This window comes from Lytechinus variegatus, chromosome 1, assembly GCF_018143015.1.
Source record: "Lytechinus variegatus isolate NC3 chromosome 1, Lvar_3.0, whole genome shotgun sequence".
Classification (NCBI taxonomy): domain Eukaryota; kingdom Metazoa; phylum Echinodermata; class Echinoidea; order Temnopleuroida; family Toxopneustidae; genus Lytechinus; species Lytechinus variegatus.
Window position 1 is genome coordinate 31,051,298 of NC_054740.1, and position 19,217 is coordinate 31,070,514.

At 34.9% G+C, this 19,217-nt stretch overlaps 1 protein-coding gene across 1 annotated transcript; it reads left to right on the forward strand.

Moving 5' to 3' along the window:
- The first annotated feature begins 2,473 nt into the window (after nt 1–2,473).
- Nucleotides 2,474–17,335, forward strand: LOC121411176 (caltractin). The gene is made up of 5 exons (XM_041603743.1): nt 2,474–2,619; nt 10,248–10,403; nt 11,387–11,515; nt 15,274–15,411; nt 16,525–17,335. The coding sequence occupies exons 1-5, from the start codon at nt 2,617–2,619 to the stop codon at nt 16,612–16,614; spliced, it is 516 nt and encodes a 171-aa protein (XP_041459677.1). The 5' UTR covers nt 2,474–2,616; the 3' UTR covers nt 16,615–17,335.
- The last annotated feature ends 1,882 nt before the right edge of the window (nt 17,336–19,217 follow it).

A 19,217-nucleotide genomic window follows, 5' to 3' on the forward strand; every position in this document is an offset into this window, starting at 1 on the left:
ATTCATATTGTATAAAAGCTTCTAATGACAAAAAAAATGAAAAGAAGGCGAAACGTTTCTGTTCCAGTCTCAAAAGACTTATACTGTATAGGCCTACACCCTACACAATACAAGCAAAAAATACACTCATTTATGAAATATGTGTCTTAATGAGATATCTGCATTTCCAGCATATTAGCTTTCATTTGTTTATACTTTTGTTCAACTCAGTGGCGTAATGAGAAAAAAATATGAGGGTGCTCGATATGGCGTATCGTGTAAAACAAAAAGCAAACATTTCTATATTTTTATTACGAAAATCCATGTTTGTGATAGATTTTGACAGAATATTAAAAAATGATTTCATATTTCACCATATCCCGTTCCTTTTTTACCTTTCCTTGTTCTTTTTCTCTTGGTCGTGGATTTTTTTTTTGGGGGGGGACAAGAGCCCCCATCCCCCTCATCAGTACGCCAGTGCATGGTTCAACCTTACCAAGCGTAAATTTTCGTCTTTATGTGCAACCTAATGAGTATAATGCAAGTAAGTCACAATTATTTTCCCTTTTAACCAATGACATTGTCTTGATTAGAATAATTTAGCATAATGGACTAATTAACATATGTTCAATATTTACACAACAAAAAGAGTAAGCCCCCCCCCCAAAAAAAAAATGCTGTAACTTTTGAACGAATAATTTTTGATTAATATTCGTAGGTGGTTTTTTACACTCATCAAGCAACTCCTGGGGGGAAATGAGATTGATCGGTTGCGTCATGCATGAGTGATCAAAGATTGAATTAAAAATGACCATTTTTTAAGGTCACAAGGATTTTTTTCTGAATGGGTAAATACAAAGTTGGGCAAAGGTTGGTTTTTGATCGTGTGAACGTTGATTTACTATCCGCTCCGCACAAAATTTTGATAACGTATGTTCATGGCCCCGGTTCATGGTTGAGTGGGCACATTTCTTTGTGGTGTATCATCATAGGGGTTTATGGTAGTATCCTTTATAACATGTTGAAACATCTTAAAATTGAAAATTTATTAGCTCCCCTCCCCCAATTTCTCGGCACCTTCTACTTTCAAATTCTGCATCCACCAATAATTTGAGTAACACTATCCTAAAGGTGCGCACACCACAATACCATTCGATACGGAACTGAGTGGGGCTATTTTGCATAATTTTCGAATATTGTGTGCTCACTGATGCATATAGACATTGGGATTTTCATGAAAATCAAATCAAATGAACTATGAAAGGAGGTTTGTGACAGATTTTCATACTTGGCAATTGCATTTTTTTCCAATAACGTAAAAGAGAGCTAATCACATTCCACATGTTCATTCAAAAGTGAATGTTTAAGGACGTTCCACTGCTAAATGAAATCCATGTCATAGATACTTTAGAAATATGCAAAAATTAGCATAGGTCCATGTGCTTTTTTTTGCTATATAGGGCTTCAAAGTTCACCCAAATTTATGTTCTTAAAAATCGCGCATTCAAAAGAATTTGGCATTCATTTAGACCGCCCAAGATTACTACAATGAGTTTAATTCTCTATTACTCAGTCAAAATACATGAAAAAATCATCAAATTTCGCAAGAGAGTCAATAATTGTATTGTTAGAATGGAGAATCTATTCATAGTGCTATTTTTTGCAATTTTAAGTTTAACAGCACTGTCAGTTCTTAAAAATGACGTAAGAGATAACAACATCCCAATCTAAAAAATGTGAAATTTCAGTAACAAACTACAAACGTACAATAAATGCTGCACTTTATTCAAAATCCATGTCGTTTTCACCAAAATTTTATATCTAAGTGCTTGTTTTTGAACTATCAGCATTTTATTAGAGCAAATGTGCTTTCGAAACACCAAAAATGCGCTAAATAAAATACATGAGCAATATAATTACATATAAATATACATTCCTTTGTCATTTTATATCAAGAATTAATGCCCCAAAACATGAATAACACAGGTATTTCATAGTTTTATATGACAAAGAATTCATTTATAACATTATATTTCGCTTTTAACAATGTAACAATTAGTGCAATAAGCTAATTATGGTTCTAAAATAATGACGTTTGTTTGATCTGGTAACTATCCTAGAATTTGATGAGAAGCAGTGAACGGAGCAGTGAAGCACTGATATGGTAACTGTCGGATACTAAAACGTCCGACACCGTACTAGTCCTCTCAGGGGCCGCGGCGGAAGCGGGGGGTGGGGGCTCAGCCCCCCCCCCCCCCCCACTTAATTTCTTTCTTAAACCGCGTACAAAAACGTAAAAATGACAGTAGGATTGTCATTTTTGCATGGTCAGCCCCCCCCCCCCTTGGAAACCGTTCCGCGGCCCCTGCCTCTCATGAAACGCTCCCCTGATGAGTAGATCTATGAGTTTTTTTTTAACAACGGACCTATTCCACCGATATCCAGACAGTCAGTGTCAGTACGTACAATGTAGTATACCGTACATCTCGTACAGAGCTAGCAGCGCAGCTAGCCAATCACGTCGCTGGAATGACCGCCGACATAACGTCTCGAAGGTGATGAACTTGTGTTTGGAAACATATTGGGAAGGAAAGGCGATCTAAACATCAAGATTTTCATTCCGAAGTAACGAAGAGAATGGTATGTATCAGCAACTTTTGATACTTGGATATAATTCGTCTGTCAGAGTCAAAGAGAGCAAAGAATTATACCGACAATGACCCAATGTGTAGGAAAGGTGTTTTTTTGAGATGTTTCAATTCGTAACTTCGGTCCCATTCGCTAAGATTTATGTTAGTGGTTTTACTTTATTGCATCTAACGTTAGACGTCTCAATTATTCATTTGAAAGTCAGCCAAGCTGTGCTGTGGAATGTGCCATTCATTCAGTAAATAAGGCAAACCTTGTTCACTGCTACTATTATTCTCCGTGTGGTGAAATGAGGTTGACAATGCAATGTTTGGCTTATAATTCTGTTGATTTGGCCAATTTAATTAATTATGGGGATAAAAAATAAATAATATAATTTATGGAAATTATGCTTGATTTTTTTGACACCCGCTCTCATGTTAGTTAATTCTACTAAATCATTTAACGACCAGTACTCTATAGTACCATATGGTCTTGAAATTGACCGCCAGATCTAAGAAAGCCTCGCATCATTACAATAATTAACTCACTTTAGCCAAGCAAAGATATCACTGAAATCAGCTCAAAGATTGTTCCTCGCGGGAATTTTTCAGGAAAGTTGAACACCTCTTACGACCAAAATCATCAAATATCCTTCCAAATAATGATAGTTTTGAAATATCTTTGCCAGAGCGCTTTTTGAAATATTTTGCAGAGAAAGTTGAGCTAATCACTGATCAGCTGCTGTCATCCACTGTTGACAACAGTCTCGGAATTCCCTGAGAAGCTTGCAATCTCATCTTTCAGTCACTTCAGATCTGTGACTTAGACAAGTTAGCTAAGTGGTCCAAGAAGTGGCAGCTTCAGTTCAATACAGCAAAGTGCAGATACCTCCATCTTGGTCATCAAAATTCCCATCATCAGTATCATCTAGATGGAGATATGCTGGAGGAAGTTTCAGAGGAAAGAGACTTGGGAGTCATCATGGACTCTCAACTGAAATTCCACTCCCAAGTAGCCAGTGCAGTCTTGAAAGCAAACCGTGTGCTTGCTACGATTCGACGAACCTTTGTGCATAGAGACAAAGACAACATCAAGAGGTTATACAAGTCACTTATGAGACCAATTCTGGAATATGCAAATGGGATATGGTACCCAAGATATACCTCTGACCTGAAGGCTATTGAGAAAGTCCAGCGACGAGCAACCAAGCTAGTACCAACCCTGAAGGAATGGACTATGGCAGAAGGCTACGTGCAATGAAATTACCTTCCATCAAGTACAGACTACGAATAGGTGACATGATTCAAGTCTATAAGATAATCCACGGCATTGATGATGTGAATAGAGACCTGTTCTTCACATCAGCTTCCACTCAAGCAACCCGTGGTCATCCTTACAAGCTTTTTCTGAAAAGGAGTAGGTTGAGTGTGAGGCAAAACACCTTCAGTGTTAGAGTGGTGAGCGACTGGAATTCTTTGCCTGCTGAAGTAGTCACAGCATCAACAGTCAATCACTTCAAAACAAAACTAGACAAGTTTTGGTCTGCATGGCATTATGCTAATGCATGGGAATAGTACTAGTCACTGCATTGGCACAGCAAAGGACAAATAGCACAGATAGCGATTTATCCAAGCTAGGAAGACAACGTACAGTACAAGATAGACCTGGAAACTTGACTGCAGACACAACTGTATTTTTCCAGTAGATGCGGTATAAAGGTATAAAGGTGACTGAGGATGAGGTTGCAAAGTTCATCAAAACTTCTTCTTCAACTACATGTGAATTAGACCCAGTTCCACTTCTTTTATGAAGAAGTTCCTTAAACGAATTATTACCTTTTATGACACAAGTTATTAATAATTCATTAACGACAGGCTCTTTTCCAGAAACATTTAAGAGTGCAAATATCTTGCCTAGATTAAAACGCTCAGTCTCTGATGTAAACGATCTGAAAAGTTATCGCCCAATAGCAAATCTTATGTTTTTTGGTAAACTGCTAGAAAGAATAGCTGTATCTCAACTTCAACAGTACTTAAGTTAAGTACCTTCAGTTTGTATGCAAAGTCACAATCTGGTAACCTCTCGTACCATAGCATTGAAACAGCTCTTTTGCGAGTAACAAATGACATACTTTTATCTCTTGATAGAGGAGACGAAGTCGTTCTTGTGCTGCTGGATATTTCCTGCACGTTTGATACAATTAAACATGACATTTTGTTACGATGCTTAAGAATGCACTTCGGAATTGATGGAATAACACATACCTGGATAGAGTCTTACTTATCCCAATGCACTCACACTGTAGTGATCGGAAACGAGCGGTCATCCAGACACATAATTTCTCAAGGGGTGCCTCAAGGGTCCGTACACGGCCCAGTTTTATTCACTCTATACTTCTCCTCTAGAGGATATAATTGATACACATGGGGTTCAAAAAATTTTAAAGAAATAATGATAAAGACATTACTACAAAAATATCAAATTGTGTACGATCAGTCAAAGAGTGGTCTCAACGAAATGGTTTGAAACTCAACAATATCAAGACTGAATTTCTTCATGTTTCTTCTCGCTATAGAGTAAGTAACCCAATACTGACACTAGATCTCGATAGCACTCTTGTTCACGCAACCAAAACATGTAAAAACTTAGGGGTTACTTTTGATGATAAATTCACCTTTGAACATTTTGTTTCACAAAAATGTCGGTCAGCATCTTATGGACTGTATAAAATAGGCAAAATTTGCACCTTTTTGAATAAGACAACTACTGAGCGCCTAATTCATGCTTTTGTTATGTGCCATTTTGATTTTTGTAAAAGCTTGCTTTTTGGTCTTCCGTATCGTCAAATTCATAGATTACAGCTCGTTTAAAATTCAGCAGCGCGACTCGTAACACGAACAAAGAAACATGAACCAATTTCCCCAGTCTTAAAAAACTTACATTGGCTACCTATCCAATCTCGTATACACTGCAAAGTACTTCTATTCGCCTACCAATGTTTCCATCAGTTTGCTCCATTGTATCTTATTGAACTGTTAACACCATATAAACCTGACAGAATGCTATGTTCAAGTAAAAAGTCATTAGTTCAGGTCCCACATACTATGACAAAGTCATATGGAAAAAGTTAATTTTCACATGCAACTGCTATTTTATGGAATAATCTGCCAGAATATCTTTGAAACATTCAATCATACGAAAAGTTTAGAAATAGCTTGAAAACACATTTATTCACCATTTTGTAAACAATTAGTGTAAGAACCCGGTGCTCTCCTCTTCATCTCCATTCCTTTTGTAAAAAGCGCTTAAAGACATGCAACTTTGCTTATGTATTTTGCGCTATACAAAAACGTTTCATTATTAGTGTTATTATTATAGTTAGAGGACTCCATGATGGTATTGTTTATGATTTTGATATTGTGAGTACATGTACATCACAGAGCCTGGACAGGCTTATGGGACTGTGCCTAGCGAACTTACTTAGACTACAACTTTACAACAAGCAGTACGAAGAGGCGCTGGTCAGAAAATTAGGATCTTGCCAGATTTTACAGGAACTGTCTCAGTTTTGAAAGATTTCTCCACACAAGAAATCTAGGATAGTTCATTCACGTGTCAAGTGCTGACACCAGTGCACCAATCAAGTGCGCTTGTCAATGTAAACACATCAGGTTTCATAAAATTACTGGAAGATGGCAAGTTGTGAAAATAGACAGTGAACTGGAGAGAATTGAGGGCACTGAATCTATTGTTAGCACTTTCATTACCGTCTATGTCCCACAAACAAGGACAATCTCAATTTTTCAAGCCATGATTTGTATTGGTTTATGAGGATATCCTTGTTTTCTGGGACAATCCCAAGTTTTGGACCAGTGCCTTTACTGACAAGAAGGGAATTCCCTTCATTTTTTTGTCTCACCTGCATAGCAGAGTGAGACTATAGGCGCCGCTTTTACGGCGGCGGCGTCAACATCAAATCTTAACCTGAGGTTAACTTTTTGAAATGACATCATAACTTAGAAAGTGTATGGACCTAGTTCTGAAACTTGGCCATAAGGTTAATCAAGTATTACTGAACATCCTATTAGAGTTTCATGTCACATGACCAAGGTCATTTAGGGTCAATGAACTTAGACCATGTTGGAGGAATCAGCATCGAAATCTTAACCTGAGGTTAAGTTTTTGAAATGTCATCATAACTTAGAAAATATATGGACCTAGTTCATGAAACTTGGACATAAGGTTAATCAATTATCACTGAACATCCTGCGTGAGTTTTATGTCACATGACCAAGGTCAAAGGTCATTTAGGGTCAATGAACTTTGGCCGAATTGGGGGTATCTGTTGAATTCCCATCATAACTTTGACAGTTTATGGATCTGATTCATGAAACATGGACATAATAGTAATCAAGCATCACTGAACATTTTTGTTTCAGCTCTCATGATTAAGGTCAAAGGTCATTAGGGTCAATGAACTTTGACCGAATTGGGGGTATCTGTTGAATTACCATTATAACTTTGAAAGTTTATTGGTCTAGTTTGTTAAAATTGGACATTAGAGTAATCAAGTATCACTGAACATCCTGTGCGCATTTCATGTCACATGACCAAGGTCAAAGGTCAATGAACTTTGGCCGAATTGGGTGTATCTGTTGAATTACCATCATAACTTTGAAAGTTTATGGATCTGATTCATGAATCTTGGACATAAGAGTAATCAAGTATCACTGAACATCCTGTGCGAGTTTCAAGTCACATGATCAAGGTCAAAGGTCATGTAAGGTCAATGAACTTTGGCCATGTTGGGTTTTTTTTGTTGAATAACCATCATATCTCTGTAAGTTTATTGGTCTAGTTTATAAAAAGTGGACATAAAAGTAACCATGTATCACTGAACATCTTGTGCGAGTTAGAGTAGTTTTCAAAGTCAGCACTAATGCTACATGTATATTGAACCGCGTGATGCAGGTGAGACGGCCAGAGGCATTCCACTTGTTTTATTTTAACATTGCAAATACCGATTGCATTTTAAACTAAAATGTTATGAAATTATATACCTTTATACACCTAATGAGCTTAAAGGTAGTTAAAGGTATGACCATTTTGCAAAAAAAATCAGATAAATGAGAGGTTTTTTACATGACCGATCTCGTGTATCCATTTGTAAACACTGCAAATACAATATGCTTGACCCGTGATTCCGTGAACAACTTCGTTATGACGTAGCGTCGATGAGTGATGTTACGAAATGCCGTTTTGAAGAACAATTTATCGATAAAAAGTTTTATTTAGCAAATATTAAAATTTGAATTTTGATTGTAAATGTCGCCATCCTATGCATTTGTGTCGTACCACCGGTGCCTACTTTCTACAAAAATGCACTACCCCATATATCCGCTATTGTTGCCTGAGAAGTCAATACCGTCATATTTTGACCTGGTACTAGGAGTGATTAAGGCCAGCTTCAGAGATTTCATGTTAAAAAAAAGATTTAATGCCATATGGAAAGATTTTTTTGCATAAAATTGTTGTTACATTGCCAAAGCTCTCCATGCATCTGGTTCCCTCTTCCACACTTGATATTATTTCCATTGGTGACAGATGATATTGACAATGGACCATTAATGATGATTAATCCATCTGTATTTCCCTGATCTTTGAGATCACTCTACCACTTTCATACAGTTAAAAACAAATCAGTGACATTCATTTTAAATCAGAAACAAAAACAAAATCGCACGAGTAAACTGTATCTGTCGTCAGAATCATCACTGACAAAACTAGTACAACTGTCTAAATGGGCACCACTGTGTACAACTGTACGGAGAATTTACCATTGAGTTGTACATTCTAGTTCCCCTTTCAGCAAGTGGAACAAGGGCAATCTACTATTGAGGTTTATTAGCATCATAACTGCAAAAATAATTCTCACATTCCCTTATGTCTCTATTCTAGTCTTCTGGTGAGATAAGGATAAGGACAAAATAAATCTCTGTAGTAAATTTTCTTTATTATACATACTGAAATGGAAACCAGCATGTTCATTTACAACTCTATGTGTGTGGAGGATTTTCCTTGCTGGTTGCAATTTCAACTTATAGAGAAGAAACAGCAATTAATTTAATCTGATCTAAGAAGCTCAGAAGCAGCCCCAGCAACGGCTATGAAGTATGTCACTGGTAGGGAATACATGTCTTGTCTTGAAAATGTGTCCGGTTTAAAATGGGAATTGGTTCCCATTTTCTCGATAATGCCACCTTGGGCCATATTTGTCACTAACAAGTAAACTCTCATCCAAATGAGAGAGTTGATGATGTCACTCACTCACTATTTCTTTTGTTTTTTATTGTTTGAATTATACAATATTTCAATTTTTACGAATTTGACGATTAGGACCCCCTTGCCTGAAGCACAAAATGTTAAGATAATGGAATTCCACGTGTTCAGGGAGGAATGAAACTTCATTTCACATGACAATGACGAGAAAATCAAAATATTTCATATTTCAAACAATAAAAAACAAAAGAAATAGTGAGTGAATGACATCATTGACTCTCTCATTTGGATGTAGCTGGCTCGTTCATATAACTGTTTTTATAAAGAAGGGAAATTTTGAAATGTCATAACTTTCTTATTTTACATCCGATTTTGATGAAATTTTCAGTGTTATGCTTGTTGAATTTTTCTCTTTTTATTCAAATCAAGTTTTTGTTGGGGTGGACTTGTCCTTTAACTAAGCACAGTTAGACCGTGTAAATATGATGACTGGTCCTAACCATGGATGATGTCATGAACCAACCATGCAATTTACTATTAAAAAAAGGACTCAATATCAAAATTGTGACTATGAAATATTACCCCCCAAAAAATAAAATAAAATAAATAAATCTACTGAAAAATTATTATCTTTAGGATGAGTATCTTAACAGTGGAGAACTTTGTCTCTGGTAAACTCCAGTCACTGAGCTGGAATAGTAAGCACAAATATTTTCAGGTGTATAAAACCGTGCATTTACATGTAGATCTTATTTCTATAGATATTGTGATCTAACCAGAAAAAAAAAGAAATTAGGAGAATGAAACCTTTAGAAACAAGTTAATTTGTAATGAAAATAGAAAAATGAAAATTTGAAAACAACTGGACAAACAAAAAGAAAGTTATGAGGATTTCAAAATTTCTATTCTAATGGAGATTCTCCTATTGGCAATAAGACCCAGATTTGTGATGTCACAAAAGTACAACTTTCCCTTTGAACACAGAAAATATAACCAAAAGCATCTATATTTCCTCATTCTAATGATAGTACAAAATCTTTGTCTATTACTAGTATATATTTTATGTTCCCCCCACCCCATATTTTACTTTCTAACTTAATTCCCATATACCGTATACATATATGTTAACAGTGTGTTATGGCATTACTTCATTGCTTTTAATTTCACATTTTGAAAACTTCTAATTATTTATTTTGTGCTATTATTGTTCTATCATGAAAAATAATTGATCAATACAATTTTACATATTTCCATAATCTTTTTAGATATCATAATTAAACTATTCAATGTAATGCTAATTTCATTGTTTATTATACGTGTTTTGATACCTGATATGTTGATAATTTTTCTATCCACAGACGAGTCGTTATACCAAGACCACCCTGGGTGGGGGGCAGAGAAAGAAGCAAGGTCCAAAGCCAGAGCTTACAGAAGAACAAAAACAAGAGATTCAAGAGGCATTTGATCTATTTGATACAGAAGGAGCAGGCACAATTGATGCTAAGGAACTGAAGGTAGGAAGGAATTCCATCTCCATTCTAATATGATGTGTTGTTCTTCAAGTTAAAGGTCAACTTAACTCCAACAATAGTTTGATTAGAATAAATCAAACAATCATAACAGTGAAAACTTCTTTTGTGCTATTCATCATTTATACATTTGCCATTGAATGAAATGTCATAACAACAATAGCTAGTTATTCATGGGAGTCTGAATATATTCCAAAATGAATTTTGGCCTTATTTTTCTTGTTGAATTCACAATCACTTTTCTTGATATACAGCTCTAATTATAGCGCAGTAGAATACATTGTTTTTGCGCTATACAAATATTAAAGTATATTTCTATTATACACGTATGTTCAAAATATATAATCATTGTAAAAAGCTCTGCTACATTTTCCACAATTTGCGGCATGTGCCCCTTTAATTCATTCAGTACACTATTTTGTTGTCTTGGAGACAATTCATATTCTAGTTTATGACAACATAGAGCCCTTTTCTGTCTTGAATAAATATGTATGTAATACTCTATTCAAGTTAAGTCTTTAAAATTTCCATTCCTGCTTTTATGAACATGTATCTTCATATATTGTTGATGTATTACACCCTGTCAATATCACAAATATTGTTATTGTCCTGTACCATGGACCTGGGTTGAATGTGGAGCTTCTTTAGTAGATGAAACAATTAAATGGGGGGGGGGGGGGGCTTTGAATAAGAGCAATTATGATTGTACATATTGCACTTAAAAATTGAAACCCTTTATCGAAAATGCTTGGCTGATATGGGATCTCTAACATAAAATAATGTAATTTTTGTATTAATTCAATAGTATTAATATATTTTCAAAACTGCATTTATTGAAAATGATACATGTAGTTCCGTCAAGGTTGTGTCCTGTGGTCAAGTCACTTCATTTTGACCTTAGAGTACTACTATCGATTATCAGCAGCCAGTCCTTATTGATTTATCTTCCACCTATTGTATTGAAACAGGTTGCTATGAGAGCCCTTGGTTTTGAACCCAAGAAAGAAGAGATTAAAAAGATGATTCAGGACATTGATAAAGAAGGTTCAGGAACAATTGATTTTAATGACTTCTTACAACTCATGACTGCCAAGATGGTAAGTGTAACTGAAGCAGGGTATGTGGTAGAGTATTGTAACCCAAAGGTCTGCAATGAATAGCAAATATGAAAGAACAATACTGACTGTTTCATTTTACTGTTGTAATCATCTTTTAATCATCTTTTTTTACAAACAAATCTTTTTTTACAAACAAATAATATAAGTCCATTCTAAAATACGATAATGATATTTCAGTGGAATAAAAATGAGAATCGAGCTTATTCTTTTCTCCAGACCCAGTTAATTAAAACTGGTGGAATTAATGTCTTTGTTGTTGTTTCAACTTATACGGCGTATACTGTGAATATATGCCCTAAGAGTAAATTGAGAATCAAGCTTAGTCTTTTCTCCATACCCGGTTACTTAAAACTAAAAACTAAACCCTACAGCAATGCGTTCAAAAGCACAAAACTCCAAGTATTTTATTCCAGACCCGGTTGTTTCAAAAATTTTAATATAAGTCCAAATTCTTTTTCCAGACCCGTTTATTAAAAAAAATAATATAAGTCCATTCTAAAATACGATAATGATATTTCAGTGGAATAAAAATGAGAATCGAGCTTAGTCTTTTCTCCAGACCCAGTTAATTAAAACTGGTGGAATTAATGTCTTTGTTGTTGTTTCAACTTATACGGCGTATACTGTGAATATATGCGCTAAGAGTAAATTGAGAATCAAGCTTAGTCTTTCCTCCAGTCCCGGTTACTTAAAACGAAAAACTAAACCCTATAGCAATGCATTCATATAGCCAAAAAGTCCAAGTCTTTTTTCCAGACCCGGTTGTTTAAAAAAATTTAATATAAGTCCAAAGTCTTTTTCCAGACTGGTTTATATAAAAAAAATAATATAAGTCCATTCTAAATTACGATAATGATATTTCAGTGGAATAAAAATGTGAATCGAGCTTAGTCTTTTCTCCAGACCCAGTTAATTAAACCTAGTGGAATTAATGTCTTTGTTGTTGTTTCAACTTATACGGCGTATACTGTGAATATATCACTGATCTCTCCCCTACCTGGATGGGAACAATAACGCTGATTGGCCTATTCCGTGTTGAAGCACCGGAAGTTGGTACCTCCGCACGCCGAGTTCCCCCCAAAAAGCCAAAATCGGAGTAGAGTCTAGTACACGGCAATGGTGTCAATTCTTAATTATACTTACCAAATCAATTTTTATAACAGCACTTTTCAATGTGAATTTATACCTGATACAAAGTTTAAGATGTCGTCCTGTGCCACGTATAATTGCACTTATTGTGACGACCGTGGAAACAGAGAAAATGGGATTACTTTTCACAGATAAGACAAGCTGGTGAACTGCATAGTTGTAGACTTTATGTAGTCCCATGTGCTCAAATACATGTGTGGTAATTCTAAATTACCAGAGCAAGTTTCCAAAACTTTAAAACTCTGGGGGGGGGGGGTTATCGATTGTTGTGATTTCTCTGGAAGCGTGATGAATTCAAACCATGATTCAAATGAATATTCAGTTTATTAATATTCACAAATGTCACCAAGTTTTATGAGTTTATCAATCATGTTTGGACAGAAGAATATCACGACTGAGACACGAAAATACTGACCGTGTATAGCATGTATTGTGAAACTTAAGACTGAAAATCTACAAGGTATTCTGAATATTATTTATCTTTTATTTGTGAAAGGACAATAAAATTTACAAGCTATAGGTACATGTACGGTATAGGACTAGGACTTTAGGGGGCTTATGTAACTTGTGGCATGTGAATTTGTGATATTTCTCTGTCAACAATAGATCGAATTATTTTTTCCAAGAACTCTTTTTTAAGTACGTAAAAAAGACATTAAGCTACAGAGACGGATTTACAGACTTCAGAAATTTCGCAGAACTTATTTTGAGATGCCGAATGTCTCAAAGAACGGTCTCGGTGGAGCAAAAAAAAAAAGGGGGGGGTTATCAACCAAAAATTTAGGGGGTGACGCAATAAAAATAATCTGACAAGCAAAAAAAGGTTATCAACCCAAAATTTAGCCGAAGGGATGCAAAACAAAAAATAATCTGACAAGCATAAAAAAAGGGTTATCAACCAGAATTTCAGGGCGGACCACAACGATTTTCGGTCCACCTGAATTTAGGGGCTGCAGGAAAAAAATTGACAAGCAAAAGGAACAAAAAAAAAGTTGTCAACATAAATTTTGGGGGGTTTGTCCCCCACCTAAAATTTAGGGGTACAGGACCCCCCCCCCCCCCCCCCCCCCCCCCCCCCGCTTCCGCTGCCTACAGTGTATATGAACAAACTGGGTAGAGGAAAATTGAAGAGGGTCGATCGATGTGACAGAAGGAAAGAGAGAGAGAGAAGGTCAAGTCCACCTCAGAAAAATGTTGATTTGAATCAATAGAGAAAAATCAGACAAGCACAATGCTGAAAATTTCATTAAAATCTGATGTAAAATAAAAAGTTATGACATTTCAAAGTTTCGCTAATTAAAAAAATAGTAATATGAACGAGCCAGTTACATCCAAATGAGAGAGTCAATGATTTTACTCACTATTTCTTAAGTGTTTTATAGTTTGAATTATACAATATTTCAATTTTTACGAATTTGACGTTTAGGACCTCCTTGCCGGAAGCACAAAATGTTAAAATAATGGAATACCAACCGAGATGTGCATATAACTGTTTTGTGAAATGAAGCGAAACTTTAAACTGCCATAACTTTCATATTACATCCGATTTTAATGAAATTTTCAGGGTTATGCTTGTTGATTTTTTTTCTTTTTATTCAAATCAAGTTTTTGTTGGGTGGACTTGTTCTTTAAAGGGCGAGTCCACCTCATGAAAATGATTATTTGAATAGAGAGAAAAACACACAATGATGCTCAAAATTTAATCAAAATCAGAAATAGAATATGAAAGTTATATTTTCAACGTTTGAAAACGATGAATTTTCGGCGGGTGTTACACTTGTTTGATTTTTTTGGGGGTGGGGTAGACTTAAATTAAAGGGGGGGGGGGGTTCAAGCCCAGTGTTATAAGCCTTAATAACCTAGAAAGTCCTCGCCATATCGATCCTAAGATGGTTATTTGGCAAACCTCCAAAATACGCCTAGACAAGTCAAGGATTTCATCCACAAAGCACTCTCTCATGTAGATAATTACTGTTCACCTTGAGTTTGATGCTCACTAAGAATACTCAAATTTTGGTTTTAACAGATAAATAGGGAGTTATCAATCAGCGACGCATGATGGAATCAAGAACACATTAGGTGTATTGAAATTACTCATAAAATGATTGCAGTTGGTAGTCTTTCTTGAAAATTGGTGAATCCGAACAACAGTTTCATCCTCAGTTTTAGAGCTGATGAAAATTTGCAAATATTTAGTTTTTCCAGAGTTCAGGTTTTGATTCACCAAGTTTTCGATAAATATTGTTCATTGTTATGAAGGGTATTTGGTATTACGCTTTCTAAGTTCTTGAATCCATAGTGCGTCGTGGAACGAAAAATCCCTCTTCATAAAAAGACCTCTAAATATTGTCAAAAGAGCAATATACAAACATGAACTTTTTTATGACTGAAAGGAGTCTGCTAATTCATTCAGGGGTGGGGGAATTACAAATGCAACACGATTTCTATCTAGTCCAGAATAGACTGGCATTTCATTTTTCTATGGGTGTAGATGCAAGTTTGTTTTAGGTGTAAATGATGTTGCTTCATGAAAAAGTTTATATTTTATATTTATATTGTTTTATTTTCTTTCTTCTTCCATGTTTTAGAGTGAAAAGGACTCTAAAGAGGAGATCTTGAAAGCATTCAAGCTCTTTGATGACGATGAGACGGGCAAGATCTCTTTCAAGAATCTCAAAAGGGTAGCTAAAGAACTTGGTGAAAACCTCACAGATGAAGAGCTACAGGTATCTATATTACCAAGTACAGTATTCTTTAATGCAAGCCAGACAGGAATGCATCAGTTCCTTCAGAGGGAATGTTCACCAAGAAATTATTTTGAATTTGAAGGGCAACTTCATCCTGATATCCATCAAATATAGCTTGAATGAATGAATGAATTTTGAAGCAAACTGCTTAATTAATCAAAATCAGATTAGAAATAAGATGCATATAACTATAGACTTTAGTTGTTGCAAATTTATGAGAAACAGATATATTCATATATTCAAAGGAACAATCTGATTATGTATTTTAATGATAGTAGGTCCTTACATGTTAAGGGATCTCGCCCTTGTTTCAATGAGTTGACCCATTCTATGAGGAATGTATCTATGTTTTACATCTTTGGAGAAAAAATTGATATACAGAATCTCTGATATTTTTAGAAAATACCAGAAGAAAAAATACTAACAGAAATGGTGTGCTGTCAATTGCCATCTTCTCATTTGAATAGACCTGTGTTCTGATTTCATAGTGGTGAAACGTTTTTCATTTCAGTATTTTAATCAGCGAATCACAAAATAATTTTTAACGGTTACAGCCTCCCTCCCGTCATTGCAGATAATCAGAGCTTTTGTACTTTGTTCTGAACTTCTGGTAGTAAAAAATCTTATAAGTTTAATCATGAATCCAATGTGCTTGCGTTTCAATCCTCATACTCTTTGGCCCGTATTCTGAAGCCAGTTTTAACTTAATCCGTGGTCTAAGTATGGTTTAAAATTATGGGGAGCCAAAAACTCGAAAATTGTGCTTATATTTCTTATATTTACTATTCTGTTTCTCTGTGCTTTTATAATGAAGAAAATGTTTCAGATATCATTCTGAGACATTTAAAAATGATTCGAGTGTCACAGGAGTTAATAAATTGAACACGTACTAATAGAGGATTGTGCCCCAATTGCAGTTTAACTCTCCATAGTTAAACTGCAACTTTAAACCAGGGTTTAATTTAAACCCGACTTCAGAATACGGGCCTTTGAATCTATCACCCTCTTGACAAATTTAACGAAAGGTTTTTGTGTCACAAGTTTGTCTACATGTATGTATAAACAACTATTTTATCTCTTCAATTTTGACAGGAAATGATTGATGAGGCAGACCGAGATGGCGATGGTGAAATCAACGAGCAAGAATTCCTCAGGATAATGAAGAAGACAAGTTTATATTAATGACACAAGGATCCTTCAAGCGCTGTAAATATTGTAAATATTAATTCAAGGTTACATTTGTGCAGGGCTCAATATTGATTGAGGGCTACTCTGGCTATAAATAATTTGAATTTTATATCTAGAGTAGAATCAAACAAAGTGATAGTAAGTTTTTTTTCAAAATATGATGAAAAATAATAAAGTCAAGACATTTGAAGTTTTATGTTGTTTCAGTGAAAAAAGAGGTTTTCATGAATATCCACTGAGTGAGAAAATCATGTCATCTCCTCATTGATGTCATATGAAGTTACACACTTTCCTGATTTTCTCTTCCATGTATGACCTCATTTAATGTGCTTAAAATTATTGCAACATTACGTGGGAAATACATGTATTTTTCATTGCAGATGAATGAAAATTAAATAATCAAGATTTTATACCAGGAAACAAAAAATAGAAAAAGGGGGACTTGACATCATAAGCTCACTCATGGTGTATATTCATGGTGACATGCACAAAACTATTTTACTCAAATAATTCAAAACTGGACAATTCCCCATCTTATTCTTTTTCTAAGACTTATGAAAATTTTAGTGTTGTGCTTGTTAAATTTCACTTTATTTATTAAACTCATCAATATCAGATTGGAGTACCCCCATCATAAGGTCTTGGTCAAAGAGCGCTGAAATTCTCTTGAAGAGTACCGTAATTTACCTTGATATTGAATTTGTGTTATATATAACTGCTTTGGAAGTACAGTCAAATTGCAATGAAAATACAATATTATTTTTCTAAATTAGCCATAAATTGACAACTTTTTATCCATCTTGCCAGCTTCTCTCCTCTTTGCTTGATAATCAGTCATCAAAACTTGTTTTTAGATTTATTTATGACATGAATGATTTCTACCCATGAATGTAATGAAGCATTATTGCAGTAATGGATAACTGATGTTCAGAACTTCAGATGTATTTCTTAGTGACAGTTTTCATCAGATTTCAATTTTTCTATTTTTTTTCAATTGGAGATGTAATGAGGTGTGGTATGAAACATAGGTCCATCTCCTTTTCCTTTTCATTTATTATAAACATCTTAAAGAGAAATACCAGTAGTTGCAGTAAACACTGATTTCATGAGAAAGTCTCTAAAACCAGGCTTAATTGTCAGTATATCATCGAGGATCTAGATCTGGTACAGTCACATAAACTGAACTTTGTGAAATCTTGAAATCTACGCTGAAAAATATTCACACTGAAGATGCAACACAGATAAGCGCACGTGGGACAGTGTATTATTATTGCTTTGAATGTCGTGCCCGACGCTTGACCCGAATCCTGTGCTTATTTGCTAATTTCTCAGCAATTACACAATTTTTTCCAGAATCCTTTGGCACATATTCTTTATTTATACAAACAGACACTTTGGTGGTCATTTCATTGGATTCTGTACGAACTCATTTTGATATCGTTACCAAAACTGGAATTTACCTTTAACATCAAGGTGAATTTCCCCATCAATTCACTGAATTTCTTGCAAAGGATATGTAAACGTTGGATACAATTGATAGACACATAAATGACTAATCTTTGAACATTGAATGCTGACCTCTTTCCAAAGTGTATCTCTGGAACTAGCATATGTTGAAGAAAACTCAAATTGATTGCAACTTTGCCATCATGGGCAAGTAAGTGCCATGATAACAGGCCTCACCATGAAAATAAGGTTTCCATAGAAATTACCCTCAAATGCAAAGTTACTATAAGAGTTAGTTCTTTGCTTGAGAGTTGGCTGTTTTTAAATCTAAAAAAGAGAAGTGCACTCTAATTGAGAGTTTTCTTTGTGAATGTTGAGCCCTGTTCATTGTAATGAAGTACTAAGATTTGATGTCTGTAAATTGTGTGTATACTTGTACTTGGGAACTATGGAGTTTATATGAATTTTTTTGTTGTTGAGTTTGCATCATAAATGAATTATGAACCGTCCTGAATGCACCATATGGATAATCTACATTTACATCACACATTGACATTTCAATTTGGAGACAAAATCTCAGAAGAGTATTCGTGAAAATTTAGTATTTTTTTTCCTAATTCTAAATTGAGCAATAGGTAATTGTGGTGTGGTATACTGGTATTCTAAAATAAATATTTCTGTGTACGTGCACACAGTTGATTTAGTGATATGATTTTCTTCTTCCAAACTTCAGTCTTATTTTAAAATCAGTTATTTTTTGGGGGGTATAAATTACAGTATATGGGGTTCACTCTGCCGCAATCTTTCATAGTTTTGCTTCATGTATTTTGATATTTTTTTTTCTAATTTGACCTGTATATATGCAAATAATCCGAAACAGAATTATCTAAATCTCATTCAATATTTCTCTATAGGACTCGATGTAATTTTGCCATGGGGAATGTATGCAGCACAGAATACAAGGATTTGTTTTTCATGAACACTCATAACCCTTCAGGTTGCATGAGAAATGATTGTATCAAATGTATTGTAATGTATAACACAGTACTCTATTGGTCAGACCATGCTTATGGGACTCTTCACTGCTTGTTCCATCTTGTGATGTTTTAATATAATATTGTTTGAAAATCCTAGTAAACAGTGTAAACAAT